At 39.7% G+C, this 18,937-nt stretch overlaps 1 protein-coding gene across 1 annotated transcript in view; it reads left to right on the top strand.

The window, feature by feature from the left end:
• Positions 1-18,937, top strand: part of CDK15 (cyclin dependent kinase 15) — a 79,970-nt gene that overhangs the window by 29,572 nt on the left and 31,461 nt on the right. Inside the window, exons 6-7 of the mRNA XM_059928482.1 lie at positions 6,767-6,861; positions 7,606-7,668. Coding sequence (XP_059784465.1) covers positions 6,767-6,861; positions 7,606-7,668 — 158 coding nt within the window. The remainder of the gene's footprint in view (positions 1-6,766; positions 6,862-7,605; positions 7,669-18,937) is intronic.

Raw genomic sequence — 18,937 nt, 5'->3', positions numbered from 1 at the left:
CTCCGTGTCTTCCCATGCTGCCATCCTGACTCTGCCCCCCATAATTATATTTTAAATGTTTATTTTTGCAACTAGGAGATAACACTTTCATTTGAATAGACAAATATTAGAAGTTTTTATATAAGAACAAGTTCCCTAGTTTTATTAACTTATGTATAAATGTCTTAATAATGTGCATTATTTTAAATATGTTTCTATAAAAATAGAAACTTGGTTTAAAAAGAACTTCCAGGACTTTCAGCCTGTTAGCAGCATTAGTGAGGAAGCAATCATAGAACTAATCTTTTCTGAAGGCTAGGCACATGACATAATCTTCCCCCCAACTCAATCTTTTTTTGAAACTTTACATCAACTCTAGTTGGTAAAGTGTTATTTTTGTCATAGTGATGAAGGAATATGAACTTCAGAGAGGTTAGGTAACACATCTGAGGTCACAGAGCTAGTAATCAGAGTCATTACTTATTCAAATCCATTCTATTATATTCAAAATATCCTTTCTACTTTATTATGATAAATTTAGAAATCCTTAACTCAAGCATTTTTCCTTTTGCAACAGTTAAAATAAAAATAGAAATCTATTTTTATGATACATTTTGTATAAGTGTTAAGCAAAATACAGGAGAGACATTTTAAAGAAAATAACATACAATATTGTATATTTGTCAATTCTGATTCTTTCATCCACTCTACAGCACTGTAATTGCAAGTCTTTAAGTTAGAAAACTGTTTCAGCTGAGAATCTTTTAAGATCATTCTCTAGTAGAAAACATTACAAAGTAATTATTCCCAGTCCATATATGAGAAAACTGAGCCAAAAATAGAAAGAGGCACCTCTGTGAGGTCATACAGTGAGGTCGAGGATAGCAATTAGAAGCACTGAGTTGCTGGTTACCACATATAGATTACGATAGGCCTGTTTGTCAAGAAGTCCTCCGTTAAATGCAATCAAATCACGTCAGGGACATAACACATTTATATGTGCATAGTTGTTTGTTTGTTTTTTTTTTTGGCTGTGTTGGGTCTTCGTTTCTGTGCGAGGGCTCTCTCCAGCTGTGGCAAGCGGGGGCCACTCTTCATCGCGGTGCGCAGGCCTCTCACCATCGCGGCCTCTCCTGTTGCGAAGCACAGGCTCCAGACGTGCAGGCTCAGCAATTGTGGCTCACGGGCCTAGCCGCTCCGCGGCACGTGGGATCCTCCCAGACCAGGGCTCGAACCCGCGCCCCCTGCACCGGCAGGCAGACTCTCAACCACTGCGCCACCAGGGAAGCCCCCATAGTTGTATTTTTATAAAACAAAATAATGCCGTGTGATTGGGATAACAATTCCAAAGAAGTCAGATGATAACTATTGTCTAACATTCGTCTTCATATTTTTCTAAATTTATGTAGGTGATTTCTTGGAATGCATGATTCAGCTCATTGACTTGATTTGTGACACTCAGGCCAGAGAAAACATGGCATCAGGAACTACAAATTCTTTTCAATTCAATGCCCAATGTGGGTTGGGCCTGAGAATTGGCTCCATTATTGACTCCTACATAAACTCATGACAACTGTCTGGTCTTCATTAATTCACAAGCACTTACTGAGCACCACATGCCAGGCGTATGCTAGGTGCTCAAGGAGTTCAGAGCCTAGGAGGGCTTTGACTACCAGGCACTCACTCTATATAGCTGTGCCCCAGGACTTTGAGAATCAGCCTTGTTCTTTGTCATTGTCATCTTTACATTTTCTTCTAAAGTAGAACAGAGAGTAACATCAAACATCCTGACCCATTTCACTTGCAAAGCTTCAATTTTTCTAAAACTTCACTAAACCACAAACCCCAGTGAAATTAACAAAACAAAGAAATTAAATATTCTTATATCATTGCAAGATGAAAATGATAATTTTTTTCTAAATTATTTCTCTCTTACATATGTGAGAATCAGGTTAAATTTCATTAGCTGGAATTTCATTGGTATTTAGTTGGTCATATTAAACACCTTTTGGGACACTTAAAGAAAGAAATACTTTACATTTTCTAAATGAGCTGACTAACGTTTCATCATGGGTCATTTTTTCTGATTTTGGGATTATGTTGTTTTCTTCAGGTTTTCTCTTTGGCTTTCTTTTTTTTTTTAAAGGAATTCCTTTATTTTTATTATTTATTTATTTATTTATTTATTTTTGGCTGTGTTGGGTCTTCGTTTCTGTGCAAGGGCTTTCTCTAGTTGCGGCAAGCGGGGGCCACTCTTCATCGCGGTGCGCGGGCCTCTCACTGTCGCGGCCTCTCTTGTTGCGGAGCACAAGCTCCGGATGCACAGGCTCAGTAGTTGTGGCTCACGGGCCTAGTTGCTCCGTGGCATGTGGGATCTTCCCAGACCAGGGCTCGAACCCATGTCCCCTGCATTGGCAGGCAGATTCTCAACCACTGCGCCACCAGGGAAGCCCCTCTTTGGCTTTCTGAGTGTTCTCATGATCATACCAAGTTAGTATATGTAAAATTCTTAGACCAGTGCCTGGCATGTGGTAAATGCTCAATGAGTGTTAGCCATCATCACCATTATAAAATTATTTTAGAAGCACTTAAAGTAATTCTATTGTGATTCCATTTTTCTGGAGCTTTAAAGACTCCCTTGTTTATCTTTGTGTCTTTACTTTGAAGAAGAACAAAAATAAGTATATCTAGACTATGTGAATTATAAAAACAATAATTTTACAGGAATCAGAATGCTCTGATTTTAGTATTTTTCCTCTTCTCAGCTGGCTTTTGCATCCCTCAGCTAATTATCCTGTAGAACACACCATATTCTGCTGTGAAGTTTACGAGGTAGCCTTGAAATTAGAAGAAAAGACCTTTCCTTCCTGGGTTTAAGACCCACACATCTGAGGTGGTAGGCATCTTAGATATCTCTGGTGGATGGACCAAACAATATACCCATATCATGAGAAAACTGCTTTAAACATCATCTACTCTTTCACGTAAATTCCCTATTATTACTCATCAAAAGTCACAGTTTCTGTATAAGTATTTCAGTGGTTCTGGGGTGTTAAAAAAAAAAAAAAGCAGTAGTAGACATGCCATAACACACACGACATTTATAACTAAAATAAACATGGAATAAAAGCATCTTCAACAGAAATACTCTATGCCAACCAATAGTATGTATAGAAATATTAGGTAATTAGTGACCACTAATTCAATAGCAAATATTTACCGAGTGCTTATAATATCCCAGACGTTGTTGTAGCCACTGCCAATACAGCAATAAGCAAAATAGACAAAAGTGCCTGCTCTCATTGGAGTTTATATTCTGAAAGGTGGAGACAGACAACAAACATATAATATGTCAGGGGTGATAAGTGCTCTGGAGAAGGATACAGCAGGGCACAGGGATAGAGGATACCTGAGGGTGGGTCAGGGGCGGGGGCTCGGACTTATATATATAATATGAGCGGAGACCTGAAGGAAGCGAGGAAAGAAGCATGCTGAGCTGAGACAAGAAGGTTACTGGCAGGTACAAGGGCAAGTGTAAGACCTGGGGTGTAAATGTGTTTGGAAGCATCCAAGGAACAGCCTTGGATGTCCACAGTGGCCAGAGCCAAGTGAATGAGGATGGAGTGAGGAGAGGAGGGCAGGGCAGTACCGAGGGTGGACAGACATTGTATGTCCCTTCCATCTCACTCTGAGTGAGATGAGACACCACAGGAGGGTTTGGAGCCAGGAGGACATGTCCTGACTTCCATTTGAGAAGGGTCACAGTGGCTGGGTTCTGTGGAGAAGAGACTGTCAGAAGGAAGGGAGGAAGCAGGGAGACTAGTTAGGAGACACATGCAGTAATTCAGGCACCATATGATGGTGGCCTGGCCCTGGATGGGAGCAGAGGAGACGGTAAGAAGGGAGGAACTCTGGACATGTTTTGAAGGTATTGCCAGAAGATTTGCTGATGTTTTGGATGAGGGTGTGAGAAAGTGTTGAGAGGAGTACTTACTAGAGTGGGGAATCCTCATCATGTGGATTAATGGCTTCAAAAGATTTCTGAAAAATTGTGAAGATAAGACTAATAATGCAAATGTAAGAGAACAACAGAGAAATGGCAAAAGTGACACTTTTCCTACTCCTATAAAACAAATGATCGAGAAAACTATATGAAGTAAAGATTTATACCCAATGTTGTCATTAGCAGTGAGCCTCATCCTAAGTAGATATTGTTCCTTGAGTTTTTTACCAAATGACAGTGTGAGGCCATTGTGATTAACAAAACATACCATCATGGTTAAAAATAAGCATCAGGAGTTTTAATAATATCATATTTAAGCAAGACTAAAATTGTATTAAAATAAAATTAAAATGTCAATAATATTCTTAGCAATTTCAGCTTTACCATATCCTTTTAAAATCTAATTTTGTTATATGCTTTGTAGTGTGTGTGTGTGTGTGTGTGTGGAGAGAGATGAGAGAGAGGGAGGGAGGGAGGGGGAGAGAGAGAAAGAAAGAGAGAGAGAAGTTCATGAACATAATTTATAAATAAAAATATACATAAAATACAAGCATTCTCAACTGATTGTCCGAAGTCAGTGTTGTAAATATGGATGGTGTTGAAAACTCTAGCAGAAACATGACATAAGCAAAATTTTAAGATGTTAATCTGGGAGTGGAGGTTTAGAGGGGTTCAAAGTGATAGGGAGGCTTAGAAGCTGATGGCTGGGATATTCTAATTTGCAGCAGGAGTGATGCTTTATATTAATGCATGGGATCTGATTCCATCCACATGTCAACCCTGTGAAGTCAGGTCAGGAAATGCATTATCTCCTTTTCACAAGGAGTGAATGGAGACTTGGGTTGGGATTCTTTCCTGAGCTCGCTCGGGTAGAAAGTGACAAGGCCAGGATTCGCATTAGTCCTGTGGCTCTACAGTCAGTTCTCCATTAAGACACCCAGTAAATATATTTGAAAAAATCAAGTGCTTACTCTTGGCTGAGCATTGTACTAGGTAATGTGGCAGCATCCGAAAGAGAGGGAAAGTTGTTCCATTTCCTTGTAGTCTTTGGTCTGGGACTAGGGACAGTAAACAGATGCCTGTGAAACAATTTACTACGTTTACAAAGCAATGTACTTGTAAAAGTGAAATAATAAATTTAGCACATAAGAATTCAGGGGGGAAAAACTATAAGTTAGAACATTAGTCATTCAAGCAGAGTAGGGTTAGCAGGTGCAGTAGGGCTCCTATGATGGTAAGGTTCCCAGCTCAAACTGAGATAAAGAAGGAAATTCACTGGCTCACAGATCTGATAACTACAGGCTTGCAGGGTGCAAAGGACGTCACCAGGAATCTGTCCATCACCCAACACTGTTTTTCTCTGCCTTAGGTTTAGTCCCAGGCGTTGGTAATCTGGCCACAGCAGCTCCCAGTTAAATCCTACAAACTCAGCCCTTACAGTGGAAAAGAAAGCATGTCTTTCCTAATGGCACAAGCAAAGTTAGAGCTCTCTTAAGGCTTGGATTTTGTGCCTGTCTCTGAACCAATCCCTGTGGCTGGGGGATGTTGTGCTCTGATTGGCCAGACCTAGGTCACATGCCCAATCTTAGGTAGGGGTGGTATCAGCCCCATCAGAATAGCATGGGCTGAGTAAGGAGAGGGTTGGTTCCCCAGAGTAAAATAGAGGTGTCCCCACTAGAAAGGAGAATGGCTGCCAGGACGTAAAACAACAGGATCATTACAACAGGATAAGATTCCTGAAGGAAGTAATTGTAAAAATTTGAGTATTTGAGTTAGTTTGTTTTTAATCTTATGGAATTCTGGGAGAGAGTAGGCGGAAGAGATTCATGATATGCAGGCAGACCCTGCAGAACATTGATTTGAGTTTTTACACTTCACTTTTCCTTTCCTTTAAGTCTTAAAGACACTATTTCTTCATGCAGGGATCCCTGAGCTGAGACTCACCATCTCCTTATTGTGCCTTTTCTGGTCTCCACCCTCCTGAAGGTCTTCCTATCTCTGGAGCCCCCAGAGTCATCCTTTCAAACCCTCTCCCAGCCACTCTCTGGCCTTTTATGATGACTTCTCCCCTTTAGAGCTGCCTTTAGTGACCTAATAATAACCTGTTATTGAAGATGCAAGAGACAGTCCTCAGCCCTTCCCACTCATCCAGGCTCCCCAAGTTTGGCCCTCTCCTCTTTTTAAGTGTGAATTTCCTCCTTTCCACAGGTTTTCAATTCTCCCATTAAGAAATCCCATCCACTCTCTATATTATGATTCAGCAATCCTTCATCCCATGTTCTTATCCCTGCCTTCCATCAGTCATATCTACAGGCCCTGCTGACCCCCTGTGGGACTTTGAATTTTAAAGAATGGTCACATGTTGTAAAGTCCTGCTCTAGAAGGCACAGCACTCCTTTTCCTGCTCCTCCAATGGCCTTTATCTCTCCAGGCTTCCTCTCCTGTAGCTCTGAAGCAGAGATGATAAGCTTCCCAGAGGAAGGCATTTGCAAAGTGCTCTGAGTGCTTTGATGAAATTGATTGGGTAAATGGAAACATATTTTTTGCAACTGCTTTAGCCTGTAAGAAAAATAAGTTATGTAAATGCAATGATTCACCATTTAATAAATAATGAAGATTGTTTTATAGCTTTAAATATTATTTCACAACAAGAGATTTTTTTTCCAACATTAAAAAACCAGAATGGTTGATTTGAAATGTTTAAAAAATAAATAGTGCTTGACATTTTTAAAGCAGTACTTTCATGATCAGTGATTGAATTAAAATTTTGTTTAATTTTTCTAGCTTCTCTCCTGAAGGGTTTGAAACATGCCAATATTGTGCTGCTCCATGACATTATCCACACCAAAGAGACACTGACATTCGTTTTTGAATACATGGTGAGTTGCCCCAGCATTTTAAGGAAAAAGCCTGGTGCTTGTATAATGAATCTGTTAATATTTTATGGCATGATAAAACTTTCATTACAATGTGGAAAGTGTCATGGAAATTTTCATTATTGTGATTAGTGGAGCCTATTGTTCTTATGCTCATTCTTTAGTCCTGCTCCTTTACCCGCTATATTTGCTGCCTTTTTCCCCCCTCACCAGCAATAATAAACACTTTGAGTCTGCCTCCTAAATAAAACTTTTGCACTTATTTTTTTAATCTATTTTTAATCACTATCTGAGCAGAACCCAACATTTTTTCATTGACAATAAAGACATAAACCACAAGGTTTTAAAAAATTGTATACAAGTTTACTAAAGAATATATCATTTTGTATTTCTGAAAGAAAAAACTCTTCAAATATTAGCAGAAAGGAATCATAAGGCATGTGTACCTGACTTGCCTCCAAGGACACTGAAGAGTACAAAATCCCCATGTCATCGTGTTCAGGGGCAGTCATTTAAAATGAGCCTCTCTTGTGCCGAGAAACAGGCTTCCTTCTAAGAGCAGCCAGTTAGGAAGGCACACTGTGTTTGACTTTAACAGTGGTGTCTCAGAAAACCTGGTTGTGTACCTTTTGCACCTTATTCTCAAAAATTCTGAACTTTGTAATACCTTTGAGAGTCAAGTCTGTGGTCTGCTTTGTGAGACTGACCAAGCACTGCTAATGTCACTCTCTCCACCATTTTGTGTAGCACACAGACCTGGCTCAGTATATGTCTCAGCATCCAGGAGGGCTTCATCCTCACAATGTCAGGGTGAGTACTTTGAGGGTCGGGACTCTCCTCTGGCTTGCCCACAGCAGAAGAATCTTGAAACAGACTGCCATCACAAACTGAAGTTCCATGATACTAATAAGAAGATGGATATCATTGCTATTCTAGGGGAAAGTAAAAAAAAGATTTGCCTCAAGATATGGAGCAATGTCTGGCTATTTTCTGGGCAGCCTAACCCTGTCAGTCATTGTCATCATGCAAATGTGTCTTTAGAAGTACAAACCAATGAAAAAGAATTGCATTACAAGAAAAAATGTGAAGTTAGGCCATCATAAAATAAATACTTTCTTCATAGCAGACTACTGTGGTCTGTGATAAAGTTTGTGTTGTACCTATAGTTCCCCACTACAACTAGCAAACAAACTACCTTTGTTGGATCTTTATCAGTTATCCTTTTGCCTGTTCTATCAGATCCGATTATATGTGGGACCAACTTCCATTTTTCCAGTCATTGGAATAGAAATGATAATAAACTCTTAACTAGCTGTAATTCTACATCTGTTATAAATTTTAGAAAGCATTTGTATTTCATACTTTTCATTCCCTAAGGTTTTATTGGCATTAATTAATTGATTGGCCCTTAACATAACCATATGAGATTTGTATATGATGTACTCATTCATTTAACTAATATTTATGTGTTTATTAATTCATTCATTCAGGAAATATTTATTGACTACTTAGTGCCATGTTAAATCCTGAGGTTTCAATAATGAATAAGTTGTGTTTCTTATTTTCAATGAGCTAAAGCCCAGTAGGATATATGGACTTAAATAGGTAGTGAGAAGCAAAGTTATAAGGGCTATGACCATGTTAACTAGGAATACTATGAGGACTCATAGTAAGGGAACCTAATCCCGTCGTGGAGGCAAGGGGGAAAGGAAGGTTTGAAGACAGGGGTTTGAAAGGAGTGAAAACCTTTTAAAATAGTTAGAGGAAAATGAAATAGAAAACTAACTCCGGAAACCAAGAAGGAATGTCTAGTAGTGTGTTAAAGACTCTGGTGAGGATGAAATCCATTAAATTATCTGCATGATCATGAGATTTCTTTCTTTCTTTCTTTCTTTCTTTCTTTCTTTCTTTCTTTCTTTCTTTCTTTCTGGCAGTGCTTAGCAGTTCAAATAGAGGAGCAGAGAAAGTAGATAGTTGGACTGATTGAGAATTGGGGATTTGCCAGACATGTGAGAGGAAAAGGCAAGTGGGCAAGATATTTGGCAATGTCAAGAGAGAGGTTAAAGGGATGGTCAGAGGCTTCTAAACTGAGTCCAATCTGAGGGAAGGAAGTGAAGATAGGCAGGTTGCTGATAGCTAGGGAGAGGGCAGAAGAGTCAAGGAACTAGAGGTTTGATTAAATAGAAGAACAGTTGGAGAAAGAGTAACGGTGAGAAAGATAGAACATTTTCAGGCTTGAGTGACTCTCATTCCAAGCACTGTGCTAAGTGCTTAGCAAAATAGAAAGACATAGAAAACATAATTCCTCAAGGAACATAGAACCAAAAACAGGAGATAAGACATACACACCAATACTATTACAGGACATTTGTGAATAACACCAAGTAAGAAATAAGACCTAACGTTGTAGACATGCAAAGAAGTAAAAGATATCTTCTCATTTTAAGAGGTTTTAATAAGCCAGACCTTTAAAGTTGCAATGCATTTCAAGAGGCTGGAATAGGGGAAGACGTTAGAGGAAGAAGGAATGTTTTCAGCAAAGGTACAGAGCAGGGAAGTAAAGGGTGCGTTCAAGTAAGAGGAGCCCAGACCCACAGGCTGTTAGTGTTGAAGGGACCACAGTGTTTTTCACTCTTCAAGTTCTGACCCACTAGAGGGCTGTGAAATCAGTTGGTGATTAGCAACCAGCATTTAAAAAAATGAAATGGAATGGATGAGAAAAGAATAGAAAATATTACAGTAATTACATTTAGTAAGAATAAGTATTATTTTGTGCAACTTTTTTTCCATTTGAAGCTGTGCGTCTATCTATGTATAAGTGTGAAAACGGGAAATATATATATTTCTTACTGGGGGATGCAATAAAAAAAAAAAAAGCCCTTGCTGAATGGATACAAAAACAAGACCCATATATATGCTGTCTCCAAGAGACCCACTTCAGACCTAGGGACACATACAGACTGAAAGTGAGGGGATGGAAAAAGATATTCCATGCAAATGGAAATCAAAAGAAAGCTGGAGTAGCTATACTCATATCAGATAAAATAGACTTTAAAATAAAGAATGTTACAAGAGACAAGGAAGGACACTAAATAATGATCAAGGGATCAATGCAAGAAGAAGATACAACAATTATAAATATATATGCACCCAACATAGGAGCACCTCAATACATAAGGCAACTGCTAACAGCTATAAAAGAGGAAATCGACAGTAACACAATAATAGTGGGGGACCTTAACACCTCACTTACACCAATGGACAGATCATCCAAAATGAAAATAAATAAGGAAACAGAAGCTTTAAATGACACAATAGACCAGATAGATTTGATTGATATTTATAGGTCATTCCGTCCAAAAACAGCAGATTACACGTTCTTCTCAAGTGCGCACGGAACATTCTCCAGGATAGATCACATCTTGGGTCACAAATCAAGCCTCAGTAAATTTAAGAAAATTGAAATCATATCAAGCATCTTTTCTGACCACAACGCTATGAGATTAGAAATGAATTACAGGGAAAAAAACGTGAAAAGCACAAACACATGGAGGCTAAACAATACGTTACTAAATAACCAAGAGATCACTGAAGAAATCAAAGAGGAAATAAAAAATACCTAGAGACAAATGACAATGAAAACACGACGATCCAAAACCTATGGGATGCAGCAAAAGCAGTTCTAAGAGGGAAGTTTATAGCTATACAAGCCTACCTAAAGAAACAAGAAAAATCTCAAGTAAACAATCTAACATTGCACCTAAAGGAACTAGAGAAAGAAGAACAAACGAAACCCAAAGTTAGCAGAAGGAAAGAAATCATAAAGATCAGAGCAGAAATAAATGAAATAGAAACAAAGAAAACAATAGCAAAGGTCAATAAAACTAAAATCTGGTTCTTTGAGAAGATAAACAAAATTGATAAGCCATTAGCCAGACTCATCAAGAAAAAGAGGGAGAGGACTCAAATCAATAAAATTAGAAATGAAAAAGGAGAAGTTACAACAGACACTGCAGAAATACAAAACATCCTAAGAGACTACTGTAAGCAACTCTGCCAATAAAATGGGCAACCTGGAAGAAATGGACAAATTCTTAGGAAGGTATAACCTTCCAAGACTGAACCAGGAAGAAACAGAAAATATGAACAGACCAATCACAAGTAGTGAAATGGAAACTGTGATTAAAAATCTTCCAACAGGGCTTCCCTGGTGGCGCAGTGGTTGAGAGTCTGCCTGCCGGTGCAGGGGACATGGGTTCGAGCCCTGGTCTGGGAGGATCCCACATGCCGCAGAGCAACTAGGCCCGTGAGCCACAATTACTGAGCCTGCGCGTCTGGAGCCTGTGCTCCACAACAAGAGAGGCCGCGATAGTGAGAGGCCTGCGCACCGCGATGAAGAGTGGTCCCCACTTGCCACAACTAGAGAAAGCCCTCGCACAGAAACGAAGACCCAACACAGCCATAAATAAATAAAAAATAAATAAATAAATAAAAATTAAAAAAAAAAAAAATCTTCCAACAAACAAAAATCCAGGACCAGATGGCTTCACAGGTGAATTCTATCAAACATTTAGAGAAGAGCTAACACCCATCCTTCTCAAACCCTTCCAAAAAATTGCAGAGGAAGGAACACTCCCAAACTCATTCTATGAGGCCACCATCACCCTGATACAAAAGCAGACAAAGATACTACAAAAAAAGAAAATCACAGACCAATATCACTGATGAATATAGACGCAAAAATCCCCAACAAAATACTAGCAAACAGAATCCAACAACACATTAAACGGATCATACACGACGATCAAGTGGGATTTATCCCAGGGATGCAAGGATTCTTCAATATACGCAAATCAATCAATGTGATACACCATATTAATAAATTGAAGAATAAAAACCATATGATCATCTCAATAGATGCAGAAAAAGCTTTTGACAAAATTCAACACCCATTTACGATAAAAACTCTCCAGAAAGTGGGCATAGGAGGAACCTACCTCAGCATAATAAAGGCCATATATGACAAACCCACAGCAAACATCACTGTCAACAGTGAAAAACTGAAAGCATTTCCTCTAAGATCAGGAACAAGACAAGGATGTCCACTCTCACCGCTATTATTCAACATAGTTTTGGAAGTCCTAGTCACGGCAATCAGAGAAGAAAAAGAAATAAAAGGAATACAAATTGGAAAAGAAGAAGTAAAACTGTCACTGTTTGCAGATGACATGATACTATACATAGAAAATCCTAAAAATGCCACCAGAAAACTACTAGAGCTGATCAATGAATTTGGTAAAGTTTCAGGATCCAAAATTAATGTACAGAAATCTCTTGCATTCCTATACACTAATGATGAAAAATCTGAAAGAGAAATTATGGAAATACTCCCATTTACCACTGCAACAAAAAGAATAAAATACCTAGGAATAAACCTACCTAGGGAGACAAAAGACCTGTATGCAGAAAACTATAAGACACTGATGAAAGAAATTAAAGATGATACCAACAGATGGAGAGATATACCATGTTCTTGGATTGGAAGAGTCAATATTGTGAAAATGACTATACTACCCAAAGCAACCTACAGATTCAGTGCGATCCCTATCAAATTACCAATGGCATTTTTTATGGAACTAGAACAAATCATCTTAAAATTTGTATGGAGACACAAAAGACCCCGAATAGCAAAAGCAGTCTTGAGGGAAAAAAACGGAGCTGGAGGAATCAGACTCCCTGACTTCAGACTATACTACAAAGCTACAGTAATCAAGACAATATGGTACTGGCACAAAAACAGAAACATAGATCAATGGAACAAGATAGAAAGCCCAGAGATAAACCCACGCACCTATGGTCAACTAATCTATGACAAAGGAGGCAAAGATATACAATGGAGAAAAGACAGTCTCTTCAATAAGTGGTGCTGGGAAAACTGGACAGCTACATGTAAAAGAAGGAGATTAGAACACTCCCTAACACCATACACAAAAATAAACTCAAAATGGATTCGAGACCTAAATGTAAGACCGGACACTGTAAAACTCTTAGAGGAAAACATAGGCAGAACACTCTTTGACATAAATCACAGCAAGATCTTTTTTGATCCACCTCCTAGAGTAATGGAAATAAAAACAAAAATAAACAAATGGGACCTAATGAAACTTAAAAGCTTTTGCACAGCAAAGGAAACCATAAACAAGATGAAAAGACAACCCTCAGGATGGGAGAGAATATTTGCATATGAATCAACGGACAAAGGATTAATCTCCAAAATATATAAACAGCTCATGCAGCTCAATATTAAAGAAACAAACAACCCAATCCAAAACTGGGCAGAAGTCCTAAATAGACATTTCTCCAAAGAAGACATACAGATGGCCAAGAAGCACATGAAAAGATGCTCAGCATCACTAATTATTAGAGAAATGCAAATCAAAACTACAATGAGGCATCACCTCACACCAGTTAGAATGGGCATCATCAGAAAACCTACAAACAACAAATGCTGGAGAGGCTGTGGAGAAAAGGGAACCCTCTTGCACTGTTGGTGGGAATGTAAATTGATACAGCCACTATGGAGAACAATATGGAGGTTCCTTAAAAAACTAAAAATAGAATTACCATATGATCCAGCAATCCCACTACTGGGCATATACCCAGAGAAAACCGTAATTCAAAAAGACACATGCACCCCAATGTTCATTGCAGCACTATTTACAATAGCCAGGTCATGGAAGCAACCTAAATGCCCATCGACAGACAAATGGATAAAGAAGTTGTGGTACATATATACAATGGAATATTACTCAGCCATAAAAAGGAACGAAATTGGGTCATTTGTTGAGACCTGGATGGATCTAGAGACTGTCATACAGAGTGAAGTAAGTCAGAAAGAGGAAAACAAATATCGTATATTAACGCATGTATGTGGAACCTAGAAAAATGGTACAGATGAACTGGTTTGCAGGGCAGAAGTTGAGACACAGATGTAGAGAACAAACATATGGACACCAAGGGGGGAAAACCGTGGTGGGGTGGGGATGGTGGTGTGCTGAATTGAGAGATTGGGATTGACATGTATACAATGATGTGTATAAAATTGATGACTGATTATAAAAAAAAAGAAAAGAAAAGAAGAAAAAAAAGCCTTAGAAACACTGGGTTGGTCTAACTTTCTTTTTCTGCAGAATTAGAATTCAAGGTTTGAAAGAACAAATGTTTTGCCTGAAGTTATAGAACCAGCTTTTGCCATTGCTAAAAAGGATTATTGGTTAAGATTCTTTTCTACCAGTGCCATACTGCATCTCTGGTCCTGTTGGCCTGAAATAGAGACTATCTTAGTGAAATGGAGTATATTAGTCCGGGGAAATAGATTGGGTAGGTGGCTGAGAGCCTTAGTTTCTAAGATGTGGACTTTATTCCTTAGACAGTAGAGTCATTAAAGGGGTTTGATTGAAAAAGAATGACATGATCAGAAGGAAATTTATGTAATTGTGGTCTGTGGGATGGATTAAAGAGAGGAGACTGGAGTCAGGGATTCCAGTTAGGAGTTTATTGATGTGGGCTAGCTTAGTGCTTCTCAAGCTTCAGTGAGCAGATGAATGACCTGGGGATCTGATGCAGTTAGTCTAGGGTGAAGCCTGAGCTTTGCATTTCTAGCATACTCCAAGGTGATACAGATGCTGCTGGCTGAGGACCAAACTCTGAGTAGCAAGTTTCTAGGTAAGAAGTGATAAACTATGATAGTGAAGGTACAAATAGAAAGGAAAGTGAAAAACAAAAACAAGAGTTCAGCCAGGACATGGTGACTAACTGGGCTTGTGGAGGGAAAGGATGAGGTCAAACATGACTGATTTGGGGTGTGATTGACCTGGAGAATTATAGCTCTATTAACAGAAATAAAAGAAGTCGACTTAGAGAGAAGGCAGAAGAGTCCTATTTTAGACATGATGAGCTTCTCGTTGAGGTGGGATAGCCAAAGGAAATGAGCGGCAGGCAGCTGAAGAGGAGATTGGTTCTCAGGAGGAAGGTGTATGCTCGAGATGTAGATTTGAGGGTAATTGATACATGGAGTTTGTAGTTAAAGACGAGAGAGTGGATAATCAAAAGAGCAAACACAAAGGTGAAAGAACTAATGATAGAACTTTTGCTTTTAGGGGGTGAGAAGAGGAACAGCACAGCAAGGGGCAGAGGGAAGCAGCTTTTAGGAATACAGAAGATCCAGAAAAATGCATTTTTGTGGAAGTCAAGGCAAGAGACAGTTTCAAGGAGGGCATGGTTGAGAGTGTCACAAAGTTGAAAATCATATTTGATAGCAAGGACTTTGTGGGTTTGTGAGGGATACACTAATAAATAGAGGAATTTATTAGGGGTATATGGAAGCACAAAGGAAGAAGTTATCCAATCAAAGCAGATAGGACTAGGGATGAGTTCCCCACAGTAGAGGCAGCAGTGAAAATGCTGGGATGCCAGGGAGGGTATGGTATATTCCAAGAACTGAAGATAACTCAGGAGTTAAGGCTGGATTAGAATGAACAGAGTTGAGGTTGGTTAGAGCTGAGACTTGAAAGGTAAGTAGGAGCCAGAGCATGAAGGGCCCAGCTATGCCATGCTATTCCATATGAGGGGCCATTAAATCATTTTAATAGGAGGTGATAAATTCAGATTTCCTTTTTGTAGAGCTCACTCTGATGACACTGTGGTGAATAGATTGGAAGGTGAGCAATACTTTTTTTTTTGAAATGTTAGAGTCCCCTGACCTCACTCTTCCCTTGTTTTTTCTCTACTCCCACCCCATACTCTCATTTCCTCCAGTCATTCTCTAAATGCTTGTGTCCATTAGGGTTCCAACCTTGACAGTGAGGCTAATGAGGACAACAGTGGTGCAGATGTGAATTGATGGTGGAGGAAACTGGATATATGTGCAATTAATTACTTAGCCAGAATTAATGGGAGATGGAAGAGTCAGCAATGCTTTTTCTAACTTTTATACTTAAAAGTATAAATGATAGTGATGATAGTGCCATTCACTGAAACAGAGAAATGGGAAAATAGATTTTAGAGGGATATAGTGAGTTAAGTTTTGGCATACTGAGCTTGAGGTGATTATGGGATGTCCAGGTGAACTTCAGACTATATGGGTCTAACAGTTCAGGAAAGAGATCTGAGGTGGAGCTAAAGACTTTTAAATAATCAGAATACAGTTGTTAATTGAAGCAATGTTAGTGGATAAGATGGCTAAGGGAGCATGTAAGGTGATAATAGAAGGTCAAGGATGGAACCCTAAGGAATATCAATATATTAGACATCAGTAGAGAAAGTGGAACCTATAAAAAGAACAGTCAGAGAAGTAGGAGAAAAATTAAGAGATTGTGGTACCAAAGTGGGGAGAGAGCTTCAGGAAGGAAGACGGTCAACAAAGCCAGATGCTGCAAAGAGAAGAAGTGAAAGGTATCCATTGGATTTTCGTAGCAAAAGACATTGGTGACCACAGTAAAAACATTATGAATTAAGTGATCCTAGCAGAAGCCATTTTGTAGGGGGATGAATTTCACATTTCAGAGGAAAAACAATTCCATATGATGGCAAGGCCCAGTGTGTGACCATGGAGAGTGAGGGGCTAAAGTGGGTCGGAGAAGCAGATCGTTGGAGTGTGGAGGGTGGCTGGACATGTTCACATGGGCACTGATGTTAGGGAAGCAACATCTGGGATCCGGGTGCCCAAGTCTTGAGTGAATGATGGAGAATGGTGGGGAGTCATGTGGATGACAGTGAGAAGAGGGATAGAGGAAGATGTGGCTCAATGGCATGAAAGTCCAAACAACAAGGGCTTTTACTTGAGGGTGGAGAAGCAATGGTTTTGAAGGAGTATTGGGAAGTCACCCAGTACCCCACCTCGCCGTGATCAAAGGTATGAGCAAGTTGTAGAAGAACTAGCATCCACTTGAGAATGCTGTAGGGAAGCAGTGGACTCAAGGTCTAATTTAAGCCAAAGGAGACAGAAGGAAATTCATCAGAGGGTGGGTTTTAGGAAGTTTTAAAACCAGGATTGAGGAGTGAAAAGTGAACAATGAAAAGGTTTGGGGGAGAGAGGGACGATGGATGCTGGGTTAAATGAGAGGAAGCAGAGAGCAGTATGGAGATGAGCTTTAGGGAGGAAAAAGGAATAGTCAGAGAGGCTTATATTTTTAGTGACCACAGAAGACAGGATGGGAATCATAGTGAGATTAGCCTGTGTCAGATTTCTAATAGAACAAATCCCAGGAATTCCCTCGTGAGTGGAAGGACTTGGGCTTCCCTGAAAGAGTTGGCTGACTGATCTGATTGTGTTTTTGTGGGACTCCTAGCCCAGATGGTACTAGCCCAATGGAATTATTTTGTTCCCAAGAGCCTCATTGTGTTGGAAACAGGACTAACCCCTGGGCTATGGGAAACCCCTCTGGAAAGAGTCACGATCTGGATGGTGACTGAGAAAACACCATCAGATTGGGTCGTATTACTGGTGAAGTTTCGGCAGTGGGAAAGGAGGAATACAGGTTGCAAGGGATTAAAGAGTAAGTGGGTGGTGAGGTTTCTCAGCACACACTGCAGTTTTGACAAGTGTGGCTATGAAATCCCATACCTTAAGACTGCAGTGTTTTGCCATTTACAAATGCTTGTAGACATGCGGAGCCAGGGAGGAAAGGAGCTACAGAGCAAGAAGGTGAGTGGTGGGTGGGTGTGACTAATCAGTGAGAACAGTCTATGCTTGGGACATGAAAGGGATTTCAGGCTGGCCCACTATGAAGCTCTGTCTCTGACTCAGCTAGCCAACTCTCTCCTTCCCTGTCAGGTTTTAATTTTCTAACTTTTCTCTGGTTTCTCAGGATAGTGTCATGGTGTCAGGCAGGTCTGAATTTGAGACCTGGCCCTGACTCTTTCTAGACATGTTTCTAATGTTTCCTTGAGCCCCGTTTTTCTCATCTATAAATCGAGGACGAGCATATCTTCCTCACAGGGTTGTTTTGAGGATTACAAAAGGTCCTGGGTATTCAGTACATGTTCCTTTCCCTCCCTTCCTTCTGTCCCTGTCCCTTGCTGGTCACCATCTCTCTGTCTTCTGTCTCTCACCTGTCTTCATCTCCCTCTTTCCTGACTACTATCACATTGAAAAACATATTTTTAAGCACCTACTATGGCATCTTATCTTTTACCTGGAATTTAAGTTGGTCCTTTATATTGTCTTTTCCATGAATATTTATGTTTATAACCGATCGGAGGGTTGAAATGTTGCTATGGGACTTCTGTGCTTTGGCAGCTGAGTGATGGGATGAACGGTAAAATGAATAATACAGTGTGTGTGTTTGAAGCACCAGGAAGAGAAAGAATTGGGATGAGAAAGACTCATTGAACCAGCGAACATTTGAAGTAGGAGCCTCAAGAAAATGTTAACATTCTTAAACGGCTTGGGGACCCTGATGTGGGAACTGCATGAAGCCTATGCAGCCACAGCTGTGCAGTGGGAGGTAAACTCCCCAGGATCCTGCTTTGGTCAGACCATGGCACTCATCAACTTGATTCCGATGTGTCCAAGTCATTGTTAGGTCGTTGCAGGTTCGAGCATCTCTGAAGTTCCTAGTTTCCAAGATGTGATGGAAAAAGTGGATTTATCCGCATGGCTCTGCATCTACTATTTTGCTCGTGTCCCAGGAACGCTGGGGCTGGCCTTTTCTTTTCAAAACTGCCAGCACATGTTCTCAGTTGGCATAGGTCTTTGTAAACACTAATGTTGGTGTTTGAATTCTCAGTTGCCAGTGGCACTGGAAAATAGCAAAAGACACTTGGAATACTAGCATTCTTTTTTTTTTTTTTTCCTTAAGCTTGTGTTTTGGTGGGAACCTAATAATGTCTTTGGTTTCTGTGCCTTGTAACCACAAGCAACATTTTAAAATTTAGGCCTAGAATGTATTTTTCCTTTTGTTTCCCCCGCCCCCTTTTTTTCTTCTCTATACTATTTATTCCTTATTCTCTTTTGATTTTTTTTTTTTTTGGTCTAATTTATTTTGGTATCTTTTCCCTCTGAATCTATACTGTATAT

Source organism: Balaenoptera ricei, chromosome 7 (assembly GCF_028023285.1).
Source record: "Balaenoptera ricei isolate mBalRic1 chromosome 7, mBalRic1.hap2, whole genome shotgun sequence".
Taxonomy (NCBI): Eukaryota; Metazoa; Chordata; class Mammalia; order Artiodactyla; family Balaenopteridae; genus Balaenoptera; species Balaenoptera ricei.
This window is presented reverse-complemented; position numbering and strand designations above follow the sequence as displayed.